This window comes from Gavia stellata, chromosome 24 (genome assembly GCF_030936135.1).
Source record: "Gavia stellata isolate bGavSte3 chromosome 24, bGavSte3.hap2, whole genome shotgun sequence".
Classification (NCBI taxonomy): Eukaryota; Metazoa; Chordata; class Aves; order Gaviiformes; family Gaviidae; genus Gavia; species Gavia stellata.
The window spans coordinates 10,839,254-10,860,472 of NC_082617.1; the positions used below are offsets into that span (position 1 = coordinate 10,839,254).

At 42.7% G+C, this 21,219-nt stretch overlaps 1 protein-coding gene across 1 annotated transcript in view; it reads left to right on the top strand.

Annotated features, from left to right (window-relative positions):
* The first annotated feature begins 2,223 nt into the window (after positions 1-2,223).
* CAMSAP1 (calmodulin regulated spectrin associated protein 1) overlaps positions 2,224-21,219 on the top strand; it is a 30,224-nt gene continuing 11,228 nt past the window's right edge. The window contains exons 1-6 of the mRNA XM_059828648.1: positions 2,224-2,232; positions 5,995-6,157; positions 16,029-16,291; positions 16,484-16,645; positions 17,500-17,580; positions 18,565-18,597. Of these exons, the coding sequence (XP_059684631.1) occupies positions 2,224-2,232; positions 5,995-6,157; positions 16,029-16,291; positions 16,484-16,645; positions 17,500-17,580; positions 18,565-18,597 (711 nt within the window). The remainder of the gene's footprint in view (positions 2,233-5,994; positions 6,158-16,028; positions 16,292-16,483; positions 16,646-17,499; positions 17,581-18,564; positions 18,598-21,219) is intronic.

Below are 21,219 nucleotides of genomic sequence, written 5' to 3' on the forward strand. Positions count from 1 at the left end.
AGCATTACGCTGTAGAAACTTTTCCCGTGGCGCTGGTAATCGCACTGAAGTGACTGTTATATTACTAAGAATAATATTCTGCTCTCTCCTCCTTAAAGCTGGCTGTATGATGAACTGTCAGAGGAAACTATTTTGTACAAGGGAGGAAAAGACATTTCAAAGCTGTCAGAGCAGCAACTGAATGAGGAGCCTGGCAGCCCCCCTTTCACCCCCACGTTACGGTACCCCAGCTCCCTTCATTCAGGTGATATTTTAAATGTCTTTTTCAATCCATCTCTTTTTCCGTAGTGAATATCTAGTAAGACGTAACTCTTTTTGAACTTTGGAGCATGCGCTGGAGGATGCTAAAGCCCACTGACACGGAGAAGACAGGCTTCTGCTCCTCCCGGGCAGCCTGCAGCGGTGGTGCCAGCGTTGGCCCCACGCAGTGACCTCTAGAAGCGCCCAAGCTCTAAGTCAATCCCAGCCGAGGATATTAAGTGCTCAGCACCGGGGCAAATGAGGCGCCGCAGAACTAAGCACCGGGAAGCAGATACAGTTCAAAATTAGTCCAGGGTTGAAAATAGAGCCGTAAGGAGAGGGCTGCAGGCAGCCTGGGCTGCAAGCACGCATGAGCTGCTCCTCGCTGCTCATCCTCAGCACTTTTATCATCATGGAAATTTAGCAAGGATAAGAGGGAAAAATCCTGTTGATTCATTTAACTCTCTTCTCTCGCCACTCCTGAGAGCACAGGCAGGAGCTGTTGAGCAAGACTGAAGGGAAAGAACCTCTTCCCAGATAGAGCCACCCACCTTTCCACGCTGCCGAAGAGGAGGGGTGGATTAGGAAGCGCTCCCCCAGCAACGCTAAGGAGCGGCGCTGGCAGCAGGCAGCTGGGTCCCGAAGGAGGTGGGTTATAAACCAGCCGGAGGGAAGAGGCGTGCAGCACGCACCGGACCAGAGTGGTTTCTTGTTTGCTCCACGGCAGTCCTGCCTGGAGCAGACCCATCCGTAGGGTGTTCGTGTTGTGGGACTGGGGTACAGTAAACCTCCCCTGACTGTGGGCAGCGGCTGGGGAGCTGGTGGAGGGAAAGGCTCTCTCTCCTGCTAATAAGGGTTCTTTTCCTGGGGAGAGGAAGAAAGGAGGTGAAAGAGGGGAAATCACCACTTTGGGAAGTGTGGTGAGTCCTAAAGGAGGAAAGTAAACAAAGCAGAAATCGGGCTACCCAGCGCGCCAAAATTCCCAGGTCATAGCCCCTCACTCTGCTTTTTTTGCTGATTTTAGCACTAAGAGCATTACGTGGAGGGTAGAGATGTCGCTTGGAGTCCTCCCTCTCCATAAATAGCTACAGGGAGACAGTGACGCATGGGCTTTCATGCAATCTCCGGCAGATACGCGTTTTCCTCCATCTGAAGGTGCTTTTCGTAATGCCGAGGGAGAATCCCGATTCCCTGCTGGCCTTCCTAACTGGAAGGTGCCGATTAGTGCCACTGATGGGTCGACTCTCGCTTTCTCTCCACGCCCGGGAAGTATCTCCACCCTGTACGATCCCAGTGCACAGCACACTTATATTTCTACAGACTATACATTTTTTACAACATAAATTTAGATCCAATGTCCGTGGGATGACAAGGGACCGATACGCTTATTCCTCATGTAGTCTCCCATGCTGATAAATAAAACATGGTGGAAGAAAACAAAATCCCAGGCGTTCTTCCAGTACAGCAGAAAACAAGCACGTGGGTTTAGCTTTGTTACATGTAATAGGCATCGAGTGTGAATATGGTAATTTCTCAAAGGTATTACCTCCCAGTAATTAATCTCAGAGTTCTGCTGGAAGACAAGTTGCGCAGTATTTGTCAGTTCACGTGTACACCCACTTTGAATGGTTAAGGAATCCAGGAGACTAATAGGAAAATTATTTCATATAGAAAAGCACCTTCCAGAAGAAAAGCCTTGAAGCATGTTCAGTAGTGGACTACAGGAAAGAAACAAGTGGTATGCCAATTAAAGGTGAATTTGCTGCTATTGAATATGGGAGAGTCATTTATTTTCTCATGGAAAAAGCAAACACCTTTAGCAATCTGCTGATGACCCTCCCATTTTAAATGCAGGCCTTTTATCTCCAGGACAATTTTGAGGACGCTGGTGTGGGATGGTGCCGAGTTCTTGACAAACCACTTCATCATCAGCTACAAACTTTTCCCAAACATTAATTTCAGCTTCCACTCACGGACATGCAAATGCCCTCAGTAACAGGGTTTCAGGGTGTTACCACAGAGGAAGAAGAGGCAGCTCACTTCACATTGGGCTGGAAGACAGTGATACCGAAGCGCAGATCTGGAGGATAGAGCTCTACAAGTGACAGGGGTAGAACAAGAGGTAATTCTAAGGCCAGGATCCTAAATACAGCAGAAGCCTGTGAAAGGAGAGTGTTCTCCTTACCGCTAGACTCCCCCCTACGCTTTTTCTCCACAATGTTCATTTTCTGGAGCCAAACTTTTCCGCTTTTTTATTCTGAGAGTTTCAGGGGTCCAGGTAACACTGGCTTGGTTTTGCGGGGGTAGTCTGCCACCCTCTTAAAACATATTTTGTTCCTAAGTGATTCTGGTAAGTTTAACACCTGGATCCATTCTTCACCTCTAGCAAAAATATGTCAGAGGAAGAAGTAGGTCAGTTTTCTCCCGGTTGCACCTTCACCCTCGTCGTAGCAGTCACCTGCTGTAAGAGTCAAAGGGCCCTTCTGTTTCTGCAGTCCATTTAATGCCCAATCCACCACGCAAATGAAAACATTCTTCCGGAGTTTAAGGGGATTTGGATTGGGCCTTAATGCTTAATCTAAAAACAAGAGCAGCTTGTTATAACGATAACGCCACAAAACGACAGCCTGGAAAAACTGTATTGAAAACTGAACTCTTCGAACAGAGACTATAAAACAATTAGCAAGTTGTTTGCAAAGGACATCTCCTTTAATTGCATATGATCGTGCAACATGGAAGAGCGATAGAGGCTGGAATAACCTTTGAGCACCAGATCATATTTCCTGATGACACAAAGCAGAATGCCCTTCGCTTGCACTTTGAAAAGATATAGGGAAATAAATGTTGAATCTTAAGACAGACCCAAATCAATCTTTAATGATTTTGAAACATTCATGTAATCCATCAGTTACATGCAGTAAAAAATAATGTATGAATGAGAATCATAACAAAATTAGGTAGAATAAAGGCAGTCCACTCTCACTGTTGTGCAGCTAAACTTATAATCACGTTTTCAGTAGCTGGATATTAAGATAATTCATCTATCCAGCACAGGCATTAAAGGCTCAAACCTCTACTCACTTAATCACGTAGCTTCACTTTTCAGACGAGCCCTGAAAGTCACTTGTCAAGCGAGTTAATCTGCAGGACCTAGTTCGGATCACAAACGCAGTGCCAGCACAGGGCGGGATGAGCCCGAGGCTCTCCGTGCGGGCGGCAGGACGCCGGCCTCTGCACAGTGGCTGCTAGACAACAGTGTCTAACTGCACCCAGCAGAATGGCCCTAAGGTGATTTTGATAGTCTAACTGCACCCAGCAAAGAACAACAATCAACATATTATACCTGGCAAACATTTCTTGCTGTTATCTACGGATCGTGACATAAACCAGGTGAGGAAACACTTTATTTGCTAAGAAACACGCAAGATGCAAAAGCCAGGCTTCTGCCTGAAAACCGTCTTTGATGTCCTTTGATCGTGAGCAGATACTAACACATCAAATCTTGGGGGAAATTATTTGTAATAACCTGAAGAAAAGTATCGCCAATTATCAACCCATGTTTTGGCAAGCGTGGCTGGCAGCAGAGAGAGATCTCAATCCTTCACGCGATCAAGCAAATGCCTGATTTTACTACGGCGGACTTTATTGTGTACCTGAAGGTTTCCACAGCTAGCGATTTACAATCAAGAGGCAAAGTATGTTTTGGCACGTCTGTGCTTCCCTGCCTTACCAGGGAAGCCCCAGGGAAGCTGCCAACAGGTTGTGCCACCGCGGGAAGAGGCCCACCAGGCTGCCGGGGCGAGGGAGGGAACGGGGGGCTGGCGGTGGCGGAGCTCAGCCGCGCACCCCTCGCCGCGAAGGCCCCCACCCCGCGGTTCTGCCCGCGAGCTGGCTCCCTAAACCCGCGCGGAGCCCCGCCTCTCCCGGACCGTGGGTTCCGAGGACCAGGACCCGCCCGACAGAGCTGCTGTGCCGTACGGATGGGGAAGCGGCTCCAGCCCCTCGGGCCGTTCGCCCCAGTTTAAGCAGAAAGGCTCCTTCGGCGCCACCTCACCACTCCCCCGCGACGGCCCCCGGTGCTCGGAAGACGTGGCCAGGGCCGGGAAGCCACAGCACGGGGTCGCCACCCGGGGAGGCGGCTGGACTCCCTCCCTCACAAGGGGGGAGGAAGACCGCGGCCCGAGCAGGCCTGGGGCCTCCGAGCCTCCCGCGGGCTGCGGGGCCTGCCGGGGCGCTGCGGATGCGAGGGCTCGCCCGGCCCCCGGGAGCCCCGCGCAGCGGGCCCGCCGCACGGGCCGGGGCAGGGCTACCACCGCCCGGGGCTCCGCCCTGCCCTGCCCTGCCCCGGCCTGGGGCGGCCCGGCGGGGCCGGGAGGGAAGCAGGGCTCCCCGCGCCGCGCGGGCCGGTCCCCGTTCCCCCGGCAACGGTTGCCTAGCGAGGGCCGCAGGCGGCCGAGCCCCGCGCCTGCGCACTGCTGCTTCCCCCCGCCCGCCCGGCTGCCGGCCCGGGCCTGGCGGCGCGCGCGGGAGCGGGCCCCGCCTCCTTTCCCGCCGAGCGCGCGCCGCCCCGGCCGGCCGGGGAGAGGAGGAGGACGGGGCGGGGGGGGGGGGGGGAGAGGGCGCGCGCGCGCGAGGCGGGCGCATGCGCGCGCGCGCGGTCCCGAGCGTTGGCAGCCCCGGCCCGACGGCGGCGGCGGCGGCTCCCTCCCTCCCGGCCGCCCTCCCGCCCGGCCACACCGGCGCCGGCTCCGGCCCGCCGAGCCTCCTCTGGCCTCTCGGCGCGCCGCCGGGGCCCCGGGTGCCGCGGCGGCGGCGGCCCCCCCCTCCCCGCGGCCCGGGGATGAGGCAGCGGTAGCGCGGAAAGGTGAGGCGGCGGGGCCTGTAGGCCGCGGCGGGCGGGCGTGAGGGGGGAGCGGCGGCGGGGGCTCGGCGGCTCCCGTGTGCGGAGCAGCCTCCCGGCGCCGGGTGGGCTGCGCCCCTCTCCCTCCTCCTCCTCCTCCTCCTCCTCCCTCTCCTCCTCCTCCCGGGTGGGGGCGGGGATGCGGGCTGGGCCGCGGCGGGGAGGGGGAGCCGCCGTCCCCCCTGCCCTCCTCCGGCGCGGCGCGGCTTCCCGCCGCCCGGCGGGGCGAGCGGCGCGGGGTGGCGCGGGCATGGGGGTGCGGGCGAGAAACCTCTGCTGCTTCTCCCGGGCGAGGCGAGGGAAGGAGCCCCAGGTGCTGCCCCGGGCCTGGCCCTGTCCCCGGCGCGGCCCCGCGGGGCGGGGGCGGCGCGGGCGGGGGCCGCGGTACCTGCCCGCATTGTTCGGCTGCCAGGCGGCCGGCGGGGCCGGCGGTGCGGGGGCTGCGGGGGGCGAGCGGCGGAGGGCGCGCGGGGAGGGTGGGGAGGGAGCGCCTCAGCCTTTCTTTATTGCAGCGGTCGGGCAGGTGATGGGCTGCTCCTTTCTTCCTTCGCTGTCGCCGGCTCGTAGCCTCGGCAAGCGGCTTTCTGCGAGCAAATCCCTGGCTTCCACAGAAAGGGATTGTCGCTCTGGGCTCGGATGTCTTTTGATTTCCGAGTGGATTTCAAATTGCTAAATAAGCCCTTCCAGTGAAAATCCTGAAGGATGTCGGGCCTGTGGTGTTCAGCCCACCGTATTGTGCCTGGTATAATGCGAGCTGGCGATCCATTCAGCCAACTCCTCTCCTGTTCGGTTTTAAAAATGCAGTGGGAGTGATTGCTTGTGGAAAAGTCCGCTGTCTTCTGTTTTTGTTTTAGATGGTGGATGTTGATGTTTGTGCGGGTGGAGATAGTACCAGAAGAAAAATGGATGCCCTGACAGATAGTGCAGTTGAGATTGTCCCTTTGGAGCTCTATGATTCAGCCAGAGCAAAAATAGCTGCTAATCTACAATGGATCTGTGCTAAAGCCTACGGAATAGGTAAGATCACTTCTCTCAGGAAGTCATTCTTGGTTTTGTTCTTGCTTTTTCTGTCTCCCCTGCCACTCCAGAAGTAACTAAATTGGGCGTAAATCACCTTTGTTTTAAATATCAATAACATGTCAGTCTGTTCTCTTGTAATATTCTATGTTTCAGGAACATATTATTTCAGGAATAATGGAACTGCATGAGATGCCCTGAGTCAGCAAACCTAATGGTGAATGCTCACAGATTGTGCTTGTGAAGAATGCATACCTCAAAATGTTTAAATCCTCATTTTAGCTAAGTAGACTTTCCTCCACAGAACTGTATGTCACTGCTCGCAGGCCCCGAGTCCCTCCGGGCTGTGAAGCCTTTAGCGTGCTTCCTTGCCTAGTCGTCTTGGCCAACGGATGCTAGGACCTTGATACCCTCAGTTAGGACTTTTTTGTGTGTGTGTCAGATTGTGGTTTTGGTTTCAAAATGAACTAAAAAGCAATACATTTATGATCAGCAACATTCTTGTCTGTAAAAGATGTTGAATGAGCAGGTACAGTTTGTCTGTGTTCTGTGACATCAAAACAGCAAGTTCTAGGTGATAGAGGAGTTGTTCTTTCCCTTATGTTGTTCATAAAACTTTACAGTCAAACATGGAAAAATAAAGATTCTTGGGAGTATCATTTGTACAGTATTTTCCTGGCATCTACTGAAATTTGCTTTTTTGTTTTGAACTGGATCTACCTGATGTGAATTATTGTTACTAGATACATCTTGAGTTTCAGTAGCTTCATTATGAAGAAATATGATGGAATACTTGTGGTTTTTTGTTTATCCAGAACAAAACATATAATAAAAACATGTGCAAAATCTTGTTTTGGAAAATGAGGTAGCCCTGTTAATCTAAGTCTAATTCGCCAAACTCATAATATGCTTAATGGATTAGCGCTAGCTTACTTTGTGACAAGGCTGAAGAAAAGCAGTCCATTCCTGCAGTTAAACATTAATCCCTGTTGGAATATTTGTCTAAATTATTTTTCTTTTTAATATTTCCAGCTCTGTCAGTGTCCTCATCATCTTAATGATTGTAGGGAAAATAGAAAAATCATTGTTTTATAATGTTTAATATTAGTGAAGGTATTTCATTACAAACAACGAGACCAAAAAAACCCCATTTATCAGATGACGTTTAAGAAATGTGGGAATTTTGGGAGGGTGTTAATAAAACAATGATAACTTAAAAGAACTGAACAAGCATTTCCTCATGTAAATATTTTTCGGTTGCTGGAATTGTTTGTAATGTTTCCTGAAGACTTTTTAGTCATCGGAGATAAAATGGATATTCCAGACATGGAGACGCACTATTTATGTTATGACTTTCTTTGAAAGAAAGCTAGCCCTAAATTAGAATTGACCGGCATGGATCCTACGCTGCAGAGGAAGCTCTATGGCCTCCTGTTTCTCGGTAGTGTTTTCTGGGGCTCCAGAACTTGGGGTTGTGTCTGTATCTTGGACCAGTTAGCTGGTTAACAGCAAGTCTGTTTATGCATTTGACAACGCAGGCTTACGTTGAGTAAGTGTTTGGCTTCCTTTTGACTAAAAATTTTGCAAAAGAAACCCACTTTTCATGATGACACAATGTGATCTCTAGCGTAGAGAAGGCTGTAGCAGCGTTTGCCAGTTTTTCCGCTTGTATTTAGGCTCATTCATATTATATTTTAATCAAAGTTAAATGCCGTGAACAGTAGGAAAAAATATTTCTACTGGGGCTTTTGGTGTTGCGTTGGTTAGCTCCAGTGAGTAAGGTTTTTTGTGTGTTTGTATCTTCGCGGGACCACGGCCCGTGGAAATTTAGTTTGATTTTTGAAATGGCTCCTGCAAGGCATTGTCACATAGTAACCATTACTTCTGGAACAGCATTGCAAAATACTTAGAAATTTATAAGCCTCTTTAATTCATAGAGAGATGGGTTTAAAAAGGTTTCCTATGTGATTATCCTTTTGAATAATATTTGAATTTAATACATTACTTGTCGTCTCTCAGGGTTTTCTTTTTGTGTTCAGATATTGGATGTTGTTCATTGGGTCTTGGGCAGCTACCAAGCAATTGTGAATTTGTTATGTAAAATCTCACTAGGCAGATGAAAGTTTTGGGGGGCTTTCTTGTTATTTTAGACTTAGTTCTGGTCAATCTGGTGGAAAAAAAAATGCTCCTCTGTTTATAATATTAAAACACTGTCTTATGTTCTGAAGGAATTCTTGTCTGATAGGGCTTCCATAACTGCCTTGAAGTGCCTAAGTAAAAAGTGTTTTTCTGAAATGTTATATTTGGAGTTGATATGTATGAATTGACATAATTTTGTGCCTTAATCTTTCAAATGCTGGTGCGTATCCTGGATGTCATTTTCATCTGAGTAAGGCTAAGCTCATGCCTAACTGTGGGAATGGTCAAGAACAGGGATTTGATTCTAGTGTAGACTGTTACTAAAAGTCATCCATCGCTGCAGGTTTTACCTGAAACAGTATTTTCCGTTTACTGTTATGGGATATTTGAATCCGCCACATCTAAGCTGGCATCTAAGTAGAAAAATTCTTTTTTTTCTCAAGGACAAATTACTGAGAGCATGCATGACGCATGATTTGGAGTTGAAGTTCTAGTTTGGCCTTTGTTTCATTTGATGATGCATTCCTCCTTTTTTCCCTTCTGGCCATGAAAAGAGAGAATTTTGGTAGCCAAACAACTGAGCACAGCTACCTCTTCAACACAGATGCTGCTAGAGAGACAACCCCTCCTCTTGCATAGGAATTAGGCGGAATGGTTTGTTTCTGGAAGCCCATGGCTCCTCCTGTCTGTCTGCGGTGGCTGCCTGGCTGTCGCAGATGGAGTCCAGAGGGAGGTCTTACAGCTGTTTGTCCGAATTCCAGAAGACAGAGGGGAACGATGTTGTGAAGGAAAGTGTTTCTCCATTCAGTGGCATCCATGTCCCCAAATAAATCGGGGAGCACTGTTGTGGATCGCTCTAAAAGTCTGTGCACAAACATCTGGAAACCTTCTATACACTTGAGAGATTATAAAGTCCATTTAGCTGAGAGAGTAGTTTGAGGGAATGGAATTTGATTAGAACAGAACTCTCTTTTTCATCAGCAAACTTTGATTAGAACCAAATGTGCACTTTAAGGAATTCTACTGTCAGTGTGAAAATACAATTCATGACGTTTAAGTGGCTGAGGAGCAAGGGTGCCACTGAGTTTGTGGAACTTGAGTTCACAGGAGGCAAGTGTGGGAGGTTTAGAGAGGCTTGGCAAGCCATCCGTGGGAGAGATCACTTTTTCACAGTCGGTGGAGTGAACCAGATTGCCAAGCAGAAACAGGGCCACGCACTGTGCAAAGCTGAGCAGAGGGAGGTGGACCTGGTCCTTAAGCGCCACTGTCCCCTCAGGCTCTGAGCAGCAGCAGCAGTCAGAACAAACACAGCTAGTACATTTTCATTTGGTACGACTTGGGAAAATAGACGATGCCAGTGAAAAATTTTGATTTCTCAGCAGACTTAGTTAGTACTTCATCACGGTTTTCGTATTAGAATGTAGATATGGAAGGAGTATATGGAAGTTTTTCAGTGTTGCAGCTTGCTGCGAGCAAGTGGGTTGTCTGCAGCCCTTTCCATAACAAATGTTGTTTCTTCTTTAAGATGATTTGTAAAATTTGGATTTTTCAAAATGAACTTGGTGGGTTTTATTTATTAGGGCTAGGAGCTTTACATAGTTTCCAGGCTTAATGCTAACATTAGCCTGAGACCTTTGGCAAGGTACAGGCAGGAAAGCCAAGGACTAATCTAATGCATTGCAGGGGAAATGCAAATTGTGGCTTTCTTTGGTCTTTGAAATACTTAATACTTACCTGTTAAATAAGGTTTTACAGTACCGTAATAGATACCCACAGTTACCAGTTGGCAGAGGCAGTGTGAGCACGTTTCCTGGGCAAAATTGCCTAAATCCCTGGGTTCCCTGCTTCTATTCTTTGTCAGCTTTCTTCTCAGGTCCATAGTGAAAATATTTTTAAGAAAGCTGTTTTGTTTTGCAAATATTCAATAGTTAAACATTTGTTTCTTTAGTAATGCCTGTTTTATAAACACTGAATATTACTTGTGTGAAGTTTACAGGGGTGAAGAATTCCGTAATTATTATTTTGCTCTTTTGCTTCATCCCGGTTTGTGGCTTTATGCTTGATCAAAAGATATGATAATGAGTGTGGTCCCTCTCACCAGAAGTATACAAAGTCTTTAGCCTGTTTTTTTTTTTTTCTGCCTGTTGTATGTAAATTTTCATGTGTAATATTATAGATCACTTACAGAGTTTATAATACAGTTCTGTACTGAGAACCAACAAATAGTGTTTTTATTAAAATGCAGGTGGTCTTAGTTGCTAAGAAGGGGTAGCTTCTGCTTGTGATCTGCAGCTTAGAGGACATCCATACAGTACTAAATAATTCTGTGAGCAGATACCGATACTAATGAAATCCTACCCAGAATTTGAATAAGCTTCATTCTGTTTACCATGATGCTTTGGCTCTCTTTCCATGTGAAACCAGTTCTTCGTGCTTCTGGAGGTAAAATAAGATCTGGGGTGTAGCCGCGTCTCCAGTTCAAGGGATAAGTCAAATTTGTTCAGATTGCTGTATTTTTCTTTATCAAACCATAATCAGGCAGTCGTCTTTGAACAGATTTTTGTAAGTGAGATGATAAAGAAATGGTCCCTACCCTAAAGCGAGGAGAGGGGAGCCTGGCAATAATTGTCTCTCTGGTGGTTGTTACAAGTGAAGTTATTTTTGTAGTCCTGTAAACTATGTTCTACACAATGATTTATATTTGGAACTGAGAGTTTTTTGAGAGATTAGAACTCATTGATATGATGGAACAGACCAAAAGAATTGCTTCATGAGAAAATATGATGGTTTACTTTTGAGGCCTTCATCTTTTATAAAAGTAGCTGGTCGAGGTATCTCTCCAGTAGGCTCAGTGGGGCAAGAACACTTAAGAGTTTACGCTGCTGAAACTTGGAAAAAATATGTTATTACTTTGTTTTTATAAATATGGGAAACAGCAAAAATGAGCATTTTTGCGCTAGAATAAGCTGACTGGATGCAACTACATAACGTGGTGTAAAATTTACATAAAATCCATGTGTGAAAGAGATCCTGTCAACTCTGATATTGAGTGTAGCGTGGTAAATTCTTTGACAATTCTTGGTAGAAAACTTAAACCAAACTGAATTAGTGATGTATGCCTTCACAGATCTGATTATCAGGTTATGTGCCATTGTTTTTAAGTTACTATAAAACCACTGGTAGTTTTTAAGCTTTATGTCTTTTAAACACCTCAGTTTGTCCAAAACTGGCAACTGTAAAGCTTGCGTTGAAGTTGATGCTAACATTTTCCTGGGGTCACAGCTCAGAAAGCACATTAGGAAAAGCAGAAAGTGTTTGTAAGCTTTTTGATAACATGCAATAGGAACGTAAAAGTGACTCCGTTTTAGAATTAAGATGGTATTGGAGACCTTTTTGTAAGGGAAAAAAAAAAGAATGTTGTTTAATTGTTTTTGGTTTGCTTTGGTAGGATTTGTTAAACTGCTCGAGTGGAAATTTTTGTAGCTATAGCTTGGGAGTTAATTGCTCAGAAGTTAATTTTTCATGTTGATTTTCCCACATTCCAAAGCATAAATGCATAAAAATACAAGTTTTGATGAACTGAATTTTTCTAACATCTAAGTTCAGTTATAGGTCATCAAAGTAAGGTGTTGAAAAAGATGCTTATAGAAACTGGGACTTGGAAAGACTGGGACATTTTCTTCAAAAAGGGCATTGACACATTCTACAGTGAGGCAAGCAAAAAGTGTATGACACTTTTGGAGCTTGCCTGATCCATAAGAACTGGGGAGAAAAGCTATCCAGTGGCTACTCGTATATTCATGGTGTGTTATTTGAATTAGCATTAGGTTAACTCTGATGGTGTATAATTGTTCTAAAACTGACAACATTTTTCTGAGATTTTTTGGCAATGTGGCAATTTGACATTTTTAAGGGGGTTTTGGGGAATGAGCAGACCTGGGTGCTGCAAGTGGTTTATGTGGCATTATACTACAGATAAGAAGAATTAGCAGAGATGTGAAAGATAAAATAGGTCTCTTACATTGCACTTTCAGATGCGGATTTCAGGTATTGAAGATATCTCACAATTATAGCACTTTTTGTGGCTGCCTAGGAAGGCTGTGTTACCCCGTTTGAGATAATTGTATTGTGTACAGGACGTCTACAACTATGATATTTGGAAGTTTCTCAACTCAGAGTTACATACTTCTATAGCATCCTTTTTGCATTACAGTTTTTTCCTGCCATTTATTTCTCATTTATTTGTGTCTGCCATGTGGTTAGTATGATTATGTCCAGTATGAAATAAATTTGAATTAAATAGTAACATTAATATTACCACTCTTGAGCTTTGATGTGGTTTTTTAATCTTAAAATTTCTGGGGGCCTGTAGTCAGGACATCAAATTAGTTACAAAACTGTTCCTTTCTGTCACAGATAGGCAAGCTTAGCTGGCAGAAGTCTTATATACACTAATCTAGAAAACAAAACTGGGCAGGTGTTGACAGTGAAATAAGTTGCAATTATGGGAGGATTAATGTTTATTAATAAACTTTTTATGACAGTATTCAGATTATTAATCCTGGTACTAGAAGTTATTCCCCCCTCTGTATCTTTAATCCTGGTCAATCCAAACCCATTCAGTCCTTAAGCAATTGTATGGAGATCAGAACATGAAGTTAGAGGTTTCTTCGGTATAGGTGAAAAAGATTTCAAATCTCTTGAATGGACGTTCAGACTAAGGAACGGTAGCTGAGATACAAGGTATATTTATTTATTTTTTTAAATATATTGATTTCTGTGACATGGGATCTCATCACTAAGAACTAGGTCCATTTATTGCTAGAAAGGCTTTTGATTTTTCATTTAAACTAGCAACATTTTAATGATTTTTAATGTGGGAGGTCTTACTGCCCTTGTCACGCAGGAGGCTGAGCATCATATTCCAATAGTCTCTTCTGTTTTAATAATCTGTGTAAAGATCTCGATCTAATAGATTGTATCCCTTGTGGGTATGTTAGTGTTGGAAGAGAATGCTTTTTGCTTTCTGTTGTTACAGTCTATAAAATCGCAGCCTAACATGTGGAAGAGGGACCTGACGACAATCCGAAGCGGCTGGCTGTCTGCTGGTGCAGTATCTGCACGGACAGCTGGGCAGCTGATGTGCTGGAGGAAGTTCAGGGTTCCTTTGTCCAGCCATTACTCGCAGCGCAGTTTCAGACAGTCACCTCGGTTACGCTGCTCTGCGGGGGTCTGTGGAGCTGGTGGAGGGCAGGTGTTTGAACTAAAACCCGTGTCTAAGTACTTCAGATTTCAGACATTTTGAATTTGCTTTTTTTTATTTTTTGTTTTAAAAAAGCCTTCAAAACTTGGAGTGGTGCTAATGCTCTTGCCAGAAATGTGCTACTTCGTGGATATTTTATGAGCTAGTGTTCTATTATTTCCTTTCACAAATTATTTTAGTAAAAAGTAATGTATCTTTGATTGTTAACGGTGTAGCTGCTTGTAATGAAGCTAAAATGTTGAATTATATGAGCTGCTTTACGTTTTGATTTTTGGATCTTTCCTCAGTCTTCAGAAATGGAAGCTCCAGTTCTCTTTCTGGAAATGGCGATGACCATTAAATGGAATTAGCTTTCAACAGCCTTTTTAGGTCAGGTTGAGTAATGTTATGAAGATTAAAAATATTTGAATTTATTATCTATTTCACTACAACTAGACACCCACGTTAGCAAATGCTACTTATATAGTGCCAGTGGGGTTTTATTGTGTCTCTCCCAACCATCTTCAGTATATAGTCCATGTATCACAGCATTCGATATCACATAAAGGAAAAAGAGTGATCTTAATTTTTAAAAACGTCAAAAAGCTTTCCGTTTTGGAAAATAGGGTCAGTACTGTATGACTAACTGAGCAACTGTTAGAGCTGTTACGACAACACTGGTTTACTACGTATTTTTATTTAACTGAGATGTACTTCTGGCTCATGTAATTGATAACATTCTGTCTTAGTTCCTCTTCTTTATGAAAATTAAGTGCTCTGCAGCATACAAATACTGTGTGGCTTATTTTGCCGTTCAAAGATATGCTACGGGTAGGAGTTTTTTTGAATGGGGAAATTTAATTATTCTGGAAATGAGCTGAATGAAAAGTAAATATGCTGCCAAATTAATAATGCTTTTAACTGTGGATGTACATATTCAAAATGAACTGTTGAAGTGACTTCGGGGGAAGAGCTTCAGAGTGACTGGATAGCATAAGACAGAATTTTGTGTTTGAAAATCATGAAATGTTGGGCTTCTCTTAAGACAACACACCTGAGGCTAAAAAGTATTTTTGCTGGAGTTGAAGACTCTCATTATTACCGCTAGGCTATTACAAAGATCAATAGCTTCTAGTCTGATTACTGAATATGAGTAGAAGATTTATTTTGGGATATATCTATTTTTAACTTGGTTTATGTCTTTTCAATAATATCAAGAAACTGTTGCTTACAACAGTGTTCCCTTCCACTTTCAGCTGTTGGAATCAGTTGACATTTGCTTTGTGTTGTAGCGTTACCACCTTCAGCGCTGGCAGTACTTCAGCTAGCGACGTATGGATTTGAAATGCCTTAGACGTGTTTAGAGCAATCAGAGTATGAGTTGTTGTTAGTGCCTTTCTTTCCTGCCAGCTATGAAGCTGTGCTGATTTGTAGCGAAAGTGTACGTCTTTGAGGGTTGGGAACTGGTGGGGAAGAAGTGGTGTGCGAGGATGAAGTCTTCTGTGTTGTTAATTTTAACTTGCATGTAACTTACTACACTCAGGATCCGTGTTTAGTTAGATAAAATAGTAAGACAACTTGTGGAAATTGTGCCATTCCAAAAGAAGTTCATTTTAGACTTGGTTTAAAATTCATGTGGAATGGTTTTGCTTCATAGGCTTTAATTTTTATGTAAAGGCTGAGAAGCTGCAATAGTTCACTTCAATACCCTCGTCTTAAAAAGCATAGACAATCAGCTCTCTGGAGACTCCATTGTTTTGCAAACCTTTTGTAAAATGCTTAAGGTTTTATTCTGATATTTTGGTCTTTCTATGACATTTGGCAGTTAGAACCAAGAAGTAGGTGGCTTAGTTTTCTTTTTCAATTTGAGAATGTTTGGCTGGCCCTTCTTAGTGACTGAGCGTTGCAGTTGTTTAATTGCTCTGCACAGATATTTTGGGATATTGCTTGAAATAGCTGTAAATTTTGCTTTGAAGATTATATATATACTTTGCCAATCTGATACGCGGAGCATTTTAGCCTGTGATCTAAGTAAATTATTTATAATTCCAAATAAAATTAAAATACTAATAATATGCACTAATCAGTAGAAGTGATAGCGTATCATTCTGAGTAAGCTGGGTCTTATTCAAGGAAACAGCTAGAGATGCATAGAGGACAGTGGGACTTTTGTCCATGTTGAAGTGCTTTCTTGAAAGGGACTCGAGTATCTTGAGACAGCTAACTGCTAATGTATAGGATTTTATAGAAGTATGTATATGGCAGGAGCCAATTATATATGCTTTAATTAAAATGTAAGCACAAAGACCTGTTGAAAACCATTTGCAATATGAAACTGCAGACTTAATTACATTCAGTATTTTTGTGCTTGGGTTTTTTTTTTTGTTCTTTCATATGCTATCTTTGAATTAAAGTAAAAATGTTTACTTTTGTTTATAACTGGTGCCACTTACTGGTGCCACTTGTTGAAACGTTCCTTCGTTGTTTCAGATAACGTCCCAGAGGAGCTGAAGGACCCATTTTACATAGATCAATATGAGCAAGAACATATTAAACCACCCGTCATCAAGCTGCTGCTGTCCAGCGAGCTGTACTGCCGGGTCTGCAGCCTCATTCTGAAGGGGGATCAGGTGGCTGCTCTGCAGGGACACCAGTCGGTGATCCAGGCTCTGTCTCGAAAAGGGATTTACGTCATGGAGAGTGATGATACACCTGTGTCTGAATCTGATCTGGGCTGTGCACCAATCAAAATGGTTAGCTTGATTAAATCCACCTAATGACCTTCTTTTTATTTAACACTATTTAAAATAGTTAATGGAATGAAGAGCTCTTAATTTCTAGGTCACTAGCCTCAGGAATTTTTTTATTTTAAATACAGTTAGAATATATAATTTTTTTTTCTTAAAGGATTTTATTTTTCAATACCTGTTGTTTTCTTCTTTTAGAGTTCTCATATGGCAATGATTGATGCTCTTATGATGGCCTATACTGTAGAAATGATCAGCATCGAAAAGGTCGTTGCTAGTGTCAAGCGTTTCTCTACATTCAGTGCCTCGAAAGAACTGCCCTATGATTTGGAGGATGCAATGGTTTTCTGGATTAACAAGGTAAAATTTACTTCGGGAAAAGTGTGCCTGTTTCTTATTGTCACTTTTCAGATTTTTAAAAAGGTTCTGATGAGTGTCTTCCTTCCATTTTTCTTACCTGTGCATTTCTATCATCTTTTCCACTTCAGATGAAGAGAACTGCTTTAATTACTGTGTTGTTATGTGTTACCTCAAGTCCAAGGGTAGCTGGGTATCATATCCTCCTAATACAGATTATTATTATTATTAATGGTATTTGTTTCCCTTATTGCTGCAATGTATTCTAATTTCATCTTCTTGGCTTCCCAAGGTTTCCAAATGCACTGGGAAAGAGAATCAGACTAGCAAGGAAATGCAATTTATTTTTCTTAGGGATGCTGTAATAATAATAATAAAGCTGGTGAATTTTTCAAGGCAAATTTTAAAACTAAGATGATAATTAAGAACTAAATTAGGAAAACTGTAGAAATTGTCTTTATTTTCAAGCAAGCTGCTATGAGGGGTTTTTTTTCGGTGAAGCATTGTTTCATATTAAATAACAGGGTAGGCTTAATTCTGACAAGCTTGAATGCAGTTAACAGAAATACTGAAAGTTTTCAAAGGGTAGAGGTTAAGTTACTGAAACCCTTTGGAGTGACAACAGAGTCACATTCCAAAGAGAATGTCTCCTTTGCAAACCCAGGATTCCCTTGTGATTATGGCTATTGCTAATCAGATAGCTGTTCTTGAAAACTGTTGTAACACATTATTCTATGAACTTTTTATGTTTGTAGAATGGATTGACCATTAAGTAAGGGGAGGAAGAAGAAAACTTGACTTGTGGAAACATATATTCAGATGTATTTTAGTATCTTTTCTATGCTGTGCCCTTTTAGGTGAACCTTAAAATGAGAGAGATAACAGAGAAAGAGATTAAATTAAAACAGCAACTAATGGAAAGTCCAGGGCACCAAAAGGTAAAACAAATTTGTCTTCAGTTGTGATTTTGTGTATTGCTGATTAATGGATTTAAACACAAACATCTTAGTATTTTCTTTGTCAGAGAAATGTGAGGCATCCAGTCCTTGGCACTCCTGAGATCTTGTGCATGCCATTTGTGTTGTGCCTATCATCAGTGCCCTTCCTTACCTTTCAACCCCACTGGTATCTTCTGACTTTCCTTTAAGTTTCAGTTGGACTGAAACAACTTGTTTCAACTTAAAATAACTTGTATCAATTTTACATGGGTAACTATGACTCAGCTTTCACAGCACAAAATATATAATATATATTTTGAAAGCTCTTGGGTCATATTAATTTTGCATGGGTTAATTGTCTAATGTATATTCAGAGGCTTATTCAAGTTCTATTTAGCAAGCATACTCTTGGCATTCAAATGTTACGTGTGTGTGTGTAGTTTTTTCCACCTTTTTCCCTTGAAATTATATCACAATGCACTAACATTGCAAAATATAGTACACTTTCATTTCTGGAGAATGTAAAATAGATCTTCCTCAAACATAATGTATATCGGCTATCTGAGCTCCCAGTTTATGATTTGATGAAGCCTTAAGAAAAACTGCTGTGTGTTTTCCTCAAACTGGCATTGCTGTGCAAAGGGGATAAAGGTGTGACATACGAACAAGGCACAGTTATTTAACTTTCATGTTAGTGGCGAAGGTTTTTTACGTGCTTTTTGTGTAAAATAGTATCCTTCAATGAGCTAAAGAGCTGTTTAATTTACAAGTTGATGTGTGGTCTGAAGGATCCCTTTAACTATTTGACTCTCTATTGACTTCTGGGTCTCATTTTAATATTTTTAAATCTAAACGTCTAGGCTACAAGTCCTCTAAGATATGAAAGTGTTTACTGCTGAAGTGCATTTAAGTATTACTGCTTTTAACTTGCATTGCTGATGTTCCTTTCCTATTCCTACATTCCTTTCCTTGCTTCCTGAGCAGTCTCCTTCCAAATGGTATTGGAAATTAGTACCTGTAAGTGAACTACTTTTACACCAGTTGTCATCCACAAAATCATGGCTTTTTAAATTTCTTCAGAGTGTTTGCTTCCATTACAATGCTTCTTAGACAGTGTTTGAAAAAAAAAAAAAACACCACAAAACCTGTGTAAGCTTTTGGGTCATCAAGCTTAGTTTTCATAACGTGATTTTTGCATACTGTACAGCATATAGCATAATCACTTTACAGCATTTCAAAATTGTTTCCACAGTGCAGGAGTGAGGGATATGGAGTAGCAGCAAAAAAACAAAAAATTAACAGTCGAAATGGTTGCATTTACTCTTTTTGTTGTCAGTAGGCAATTGATCGCAGCACTAAGGTGATATAAACACTGGTCTGTTTAAATGGTTGCTTGATCTTTGAATCCATAGTTAAGATACCCAGATGTTTGCAGTAGTTCATTAAATAATGCCCTTGCACAGGTTTGTAAATCTGTCAAAACCAGAACACCGTTATTCATTAAGATGGGCTTAGAAGATTTGACAAACCAGTTTGGACCCATTATGACAGTTGTTAGAATTGTATGCTAAATTAAGGAGACTGATGCTGGCATAATAGGAGGAAAGGCAGAATTAACATTTTGCGTATCAGAACAAAATACTTTCTTTATGGTGAAGTGTGAAAATGGAATATCAGTTCCACTATATACAAAAAAAATAATAAAATCGCACTTGTAGTACGCAAGCCTGCTTGCTTTTGGCTAAGTTTCCTGGTTTTATTTCAACTTGCAGAGTTTTTTCTTTCTTCTTCTGCTTTCCTTAGCCTTGATACCCTTTCTCCCGCACTTGCACTTTCATTTTCTCTCTGGGAAGATGAGAGCTGTTGTCTCGGTTGCAAATTCCAAAGAGCAGTGCACTTGGAAAAGGCAGGCGTGATCGGGCAGTCACCTGTCCCCACAATCTCTCTGCCTTTCCACAGAGAGTTCAGTCCCACTCCTCTGCCTCATAATGCTTTATTTGTTTGAACCAAAAGTATGGGCCACAGTAAAAACTTTAAATATCTAAAATAAAGGAAATTCAAGTGGGCACCTGCAGGCTGATAAAATCTGTGACAGAGCCCTGTCTCCAGCCTCATTTAATGACCGCGACAGTATGTAATGAAGTATTGACCTAGTGCTTATCACTTACGTTCTACTGTGCTTAAAGATCGCACCTGTATTTGAGGCATACATTTGATAGCCTTTCGAGGAAGTTGAGTAGGCTTATGTTTTGTGTAGAGACAACTGGGTGAGACAGAAGAAACTACAGGAATGGAATTCACTTGCAGGATATCATTGAGCAAGTTGGCAGTAAAGGAAGGAGTAAATAGAGGTTGTCTCACTGCTAGTCCAGTACCACTTAGATTATACTGGTTTACTGACAGATTTTGCAGTCTCCATAGTAGTTGTCACACTGTGTCACTTCTGTATTTCTTTTTTCTTTTGTGACTTTTTTTTTAATATAGAGTTATCTCTTTCAGTAGCACCCATTTCTGCACTTTAACGCATACAAATGTCATTAATTGTATGCATGGGGGGGGAGCAAACCACAAAACTCGGCTTAGACTATAAGAAAGAATTCAGAATTTTCAGTATAGAAGACTGAATGGTTAAGAGAATAATAGTTGAGCAAAAAATAAGGAATTAAATTAAGTCCATAAAAAAACCTTCTTGATGATAAATATGTGGTTTGTTTTTTTTTTTTCACCAAAGCTAAAATAAACAAGGAATTCTTACAGATTTTAGTTCTCAGTATTGACTGTAGTTGGTTTAAATTCCATTTAAGCTTATTGGAAGGGAAATACTTGTATCTACTTTACATACAGGAGGAACTGAAGTTTAAAAAGAAATTTCTGAAGTTTCTTTAATGTGCTTGCTTCGACTAAGTGAATGATGAACCTTTTAAGCTAACCAGTTCACCTTAGTGTGCATACTTATTTTATCAGACTTAACGACCACATTTCCAGTGCATAATGGATGTTGCTAATGCATTTGATTTGATTTTCCTGTTCGAATAATCACCATCATATATCTCACTATTTCTTTTTGTGTAAGCCCGATCTGATGCATGCCATATCGCACTGCATGCTGGAACCTGTGGAATATGCTCGTGTGGTACAGTATGATTCACATTCCATTACATATTTGTGGAGTGCTCCAGGCTGGGGAAAAATAATTTGCACCTGGTAAAAGGAGAGGAAGAATAGCCTTAGTGTATAGACATAGCTTTTAGAGTTACTTGCCTTTGCCAGGGAAGCTTAATGTAGCATGTTTATATTTGTGCAAAAAAAATGAATGAAACTGGTTCTTATTACTCTGATTATAAGTGATCTTCATTCCTTTGAACAGATTTTTTTTCTCAGCCTGTGCCATGCTAAATTGACACGTATGAGTATGTGTGTGTTTGCGTAGAGGGCTTTCCCAGGTTGTCTTGGAAAGTGTATGATACCGTTGGTAAAATCCAACTTTCCTCTGATGATTAAATGCATTCTCTGTACATCTGCGTGTTAGGCCAGCACATCAGTCAAGATAGTTAGATGCTAAGTGATAGTAATGCGCTAAAGTGTAAAAGGAATCTTTTTCCAATGCTGAAAGGTATTTCTGCAAGGCTCTGTAGCGTA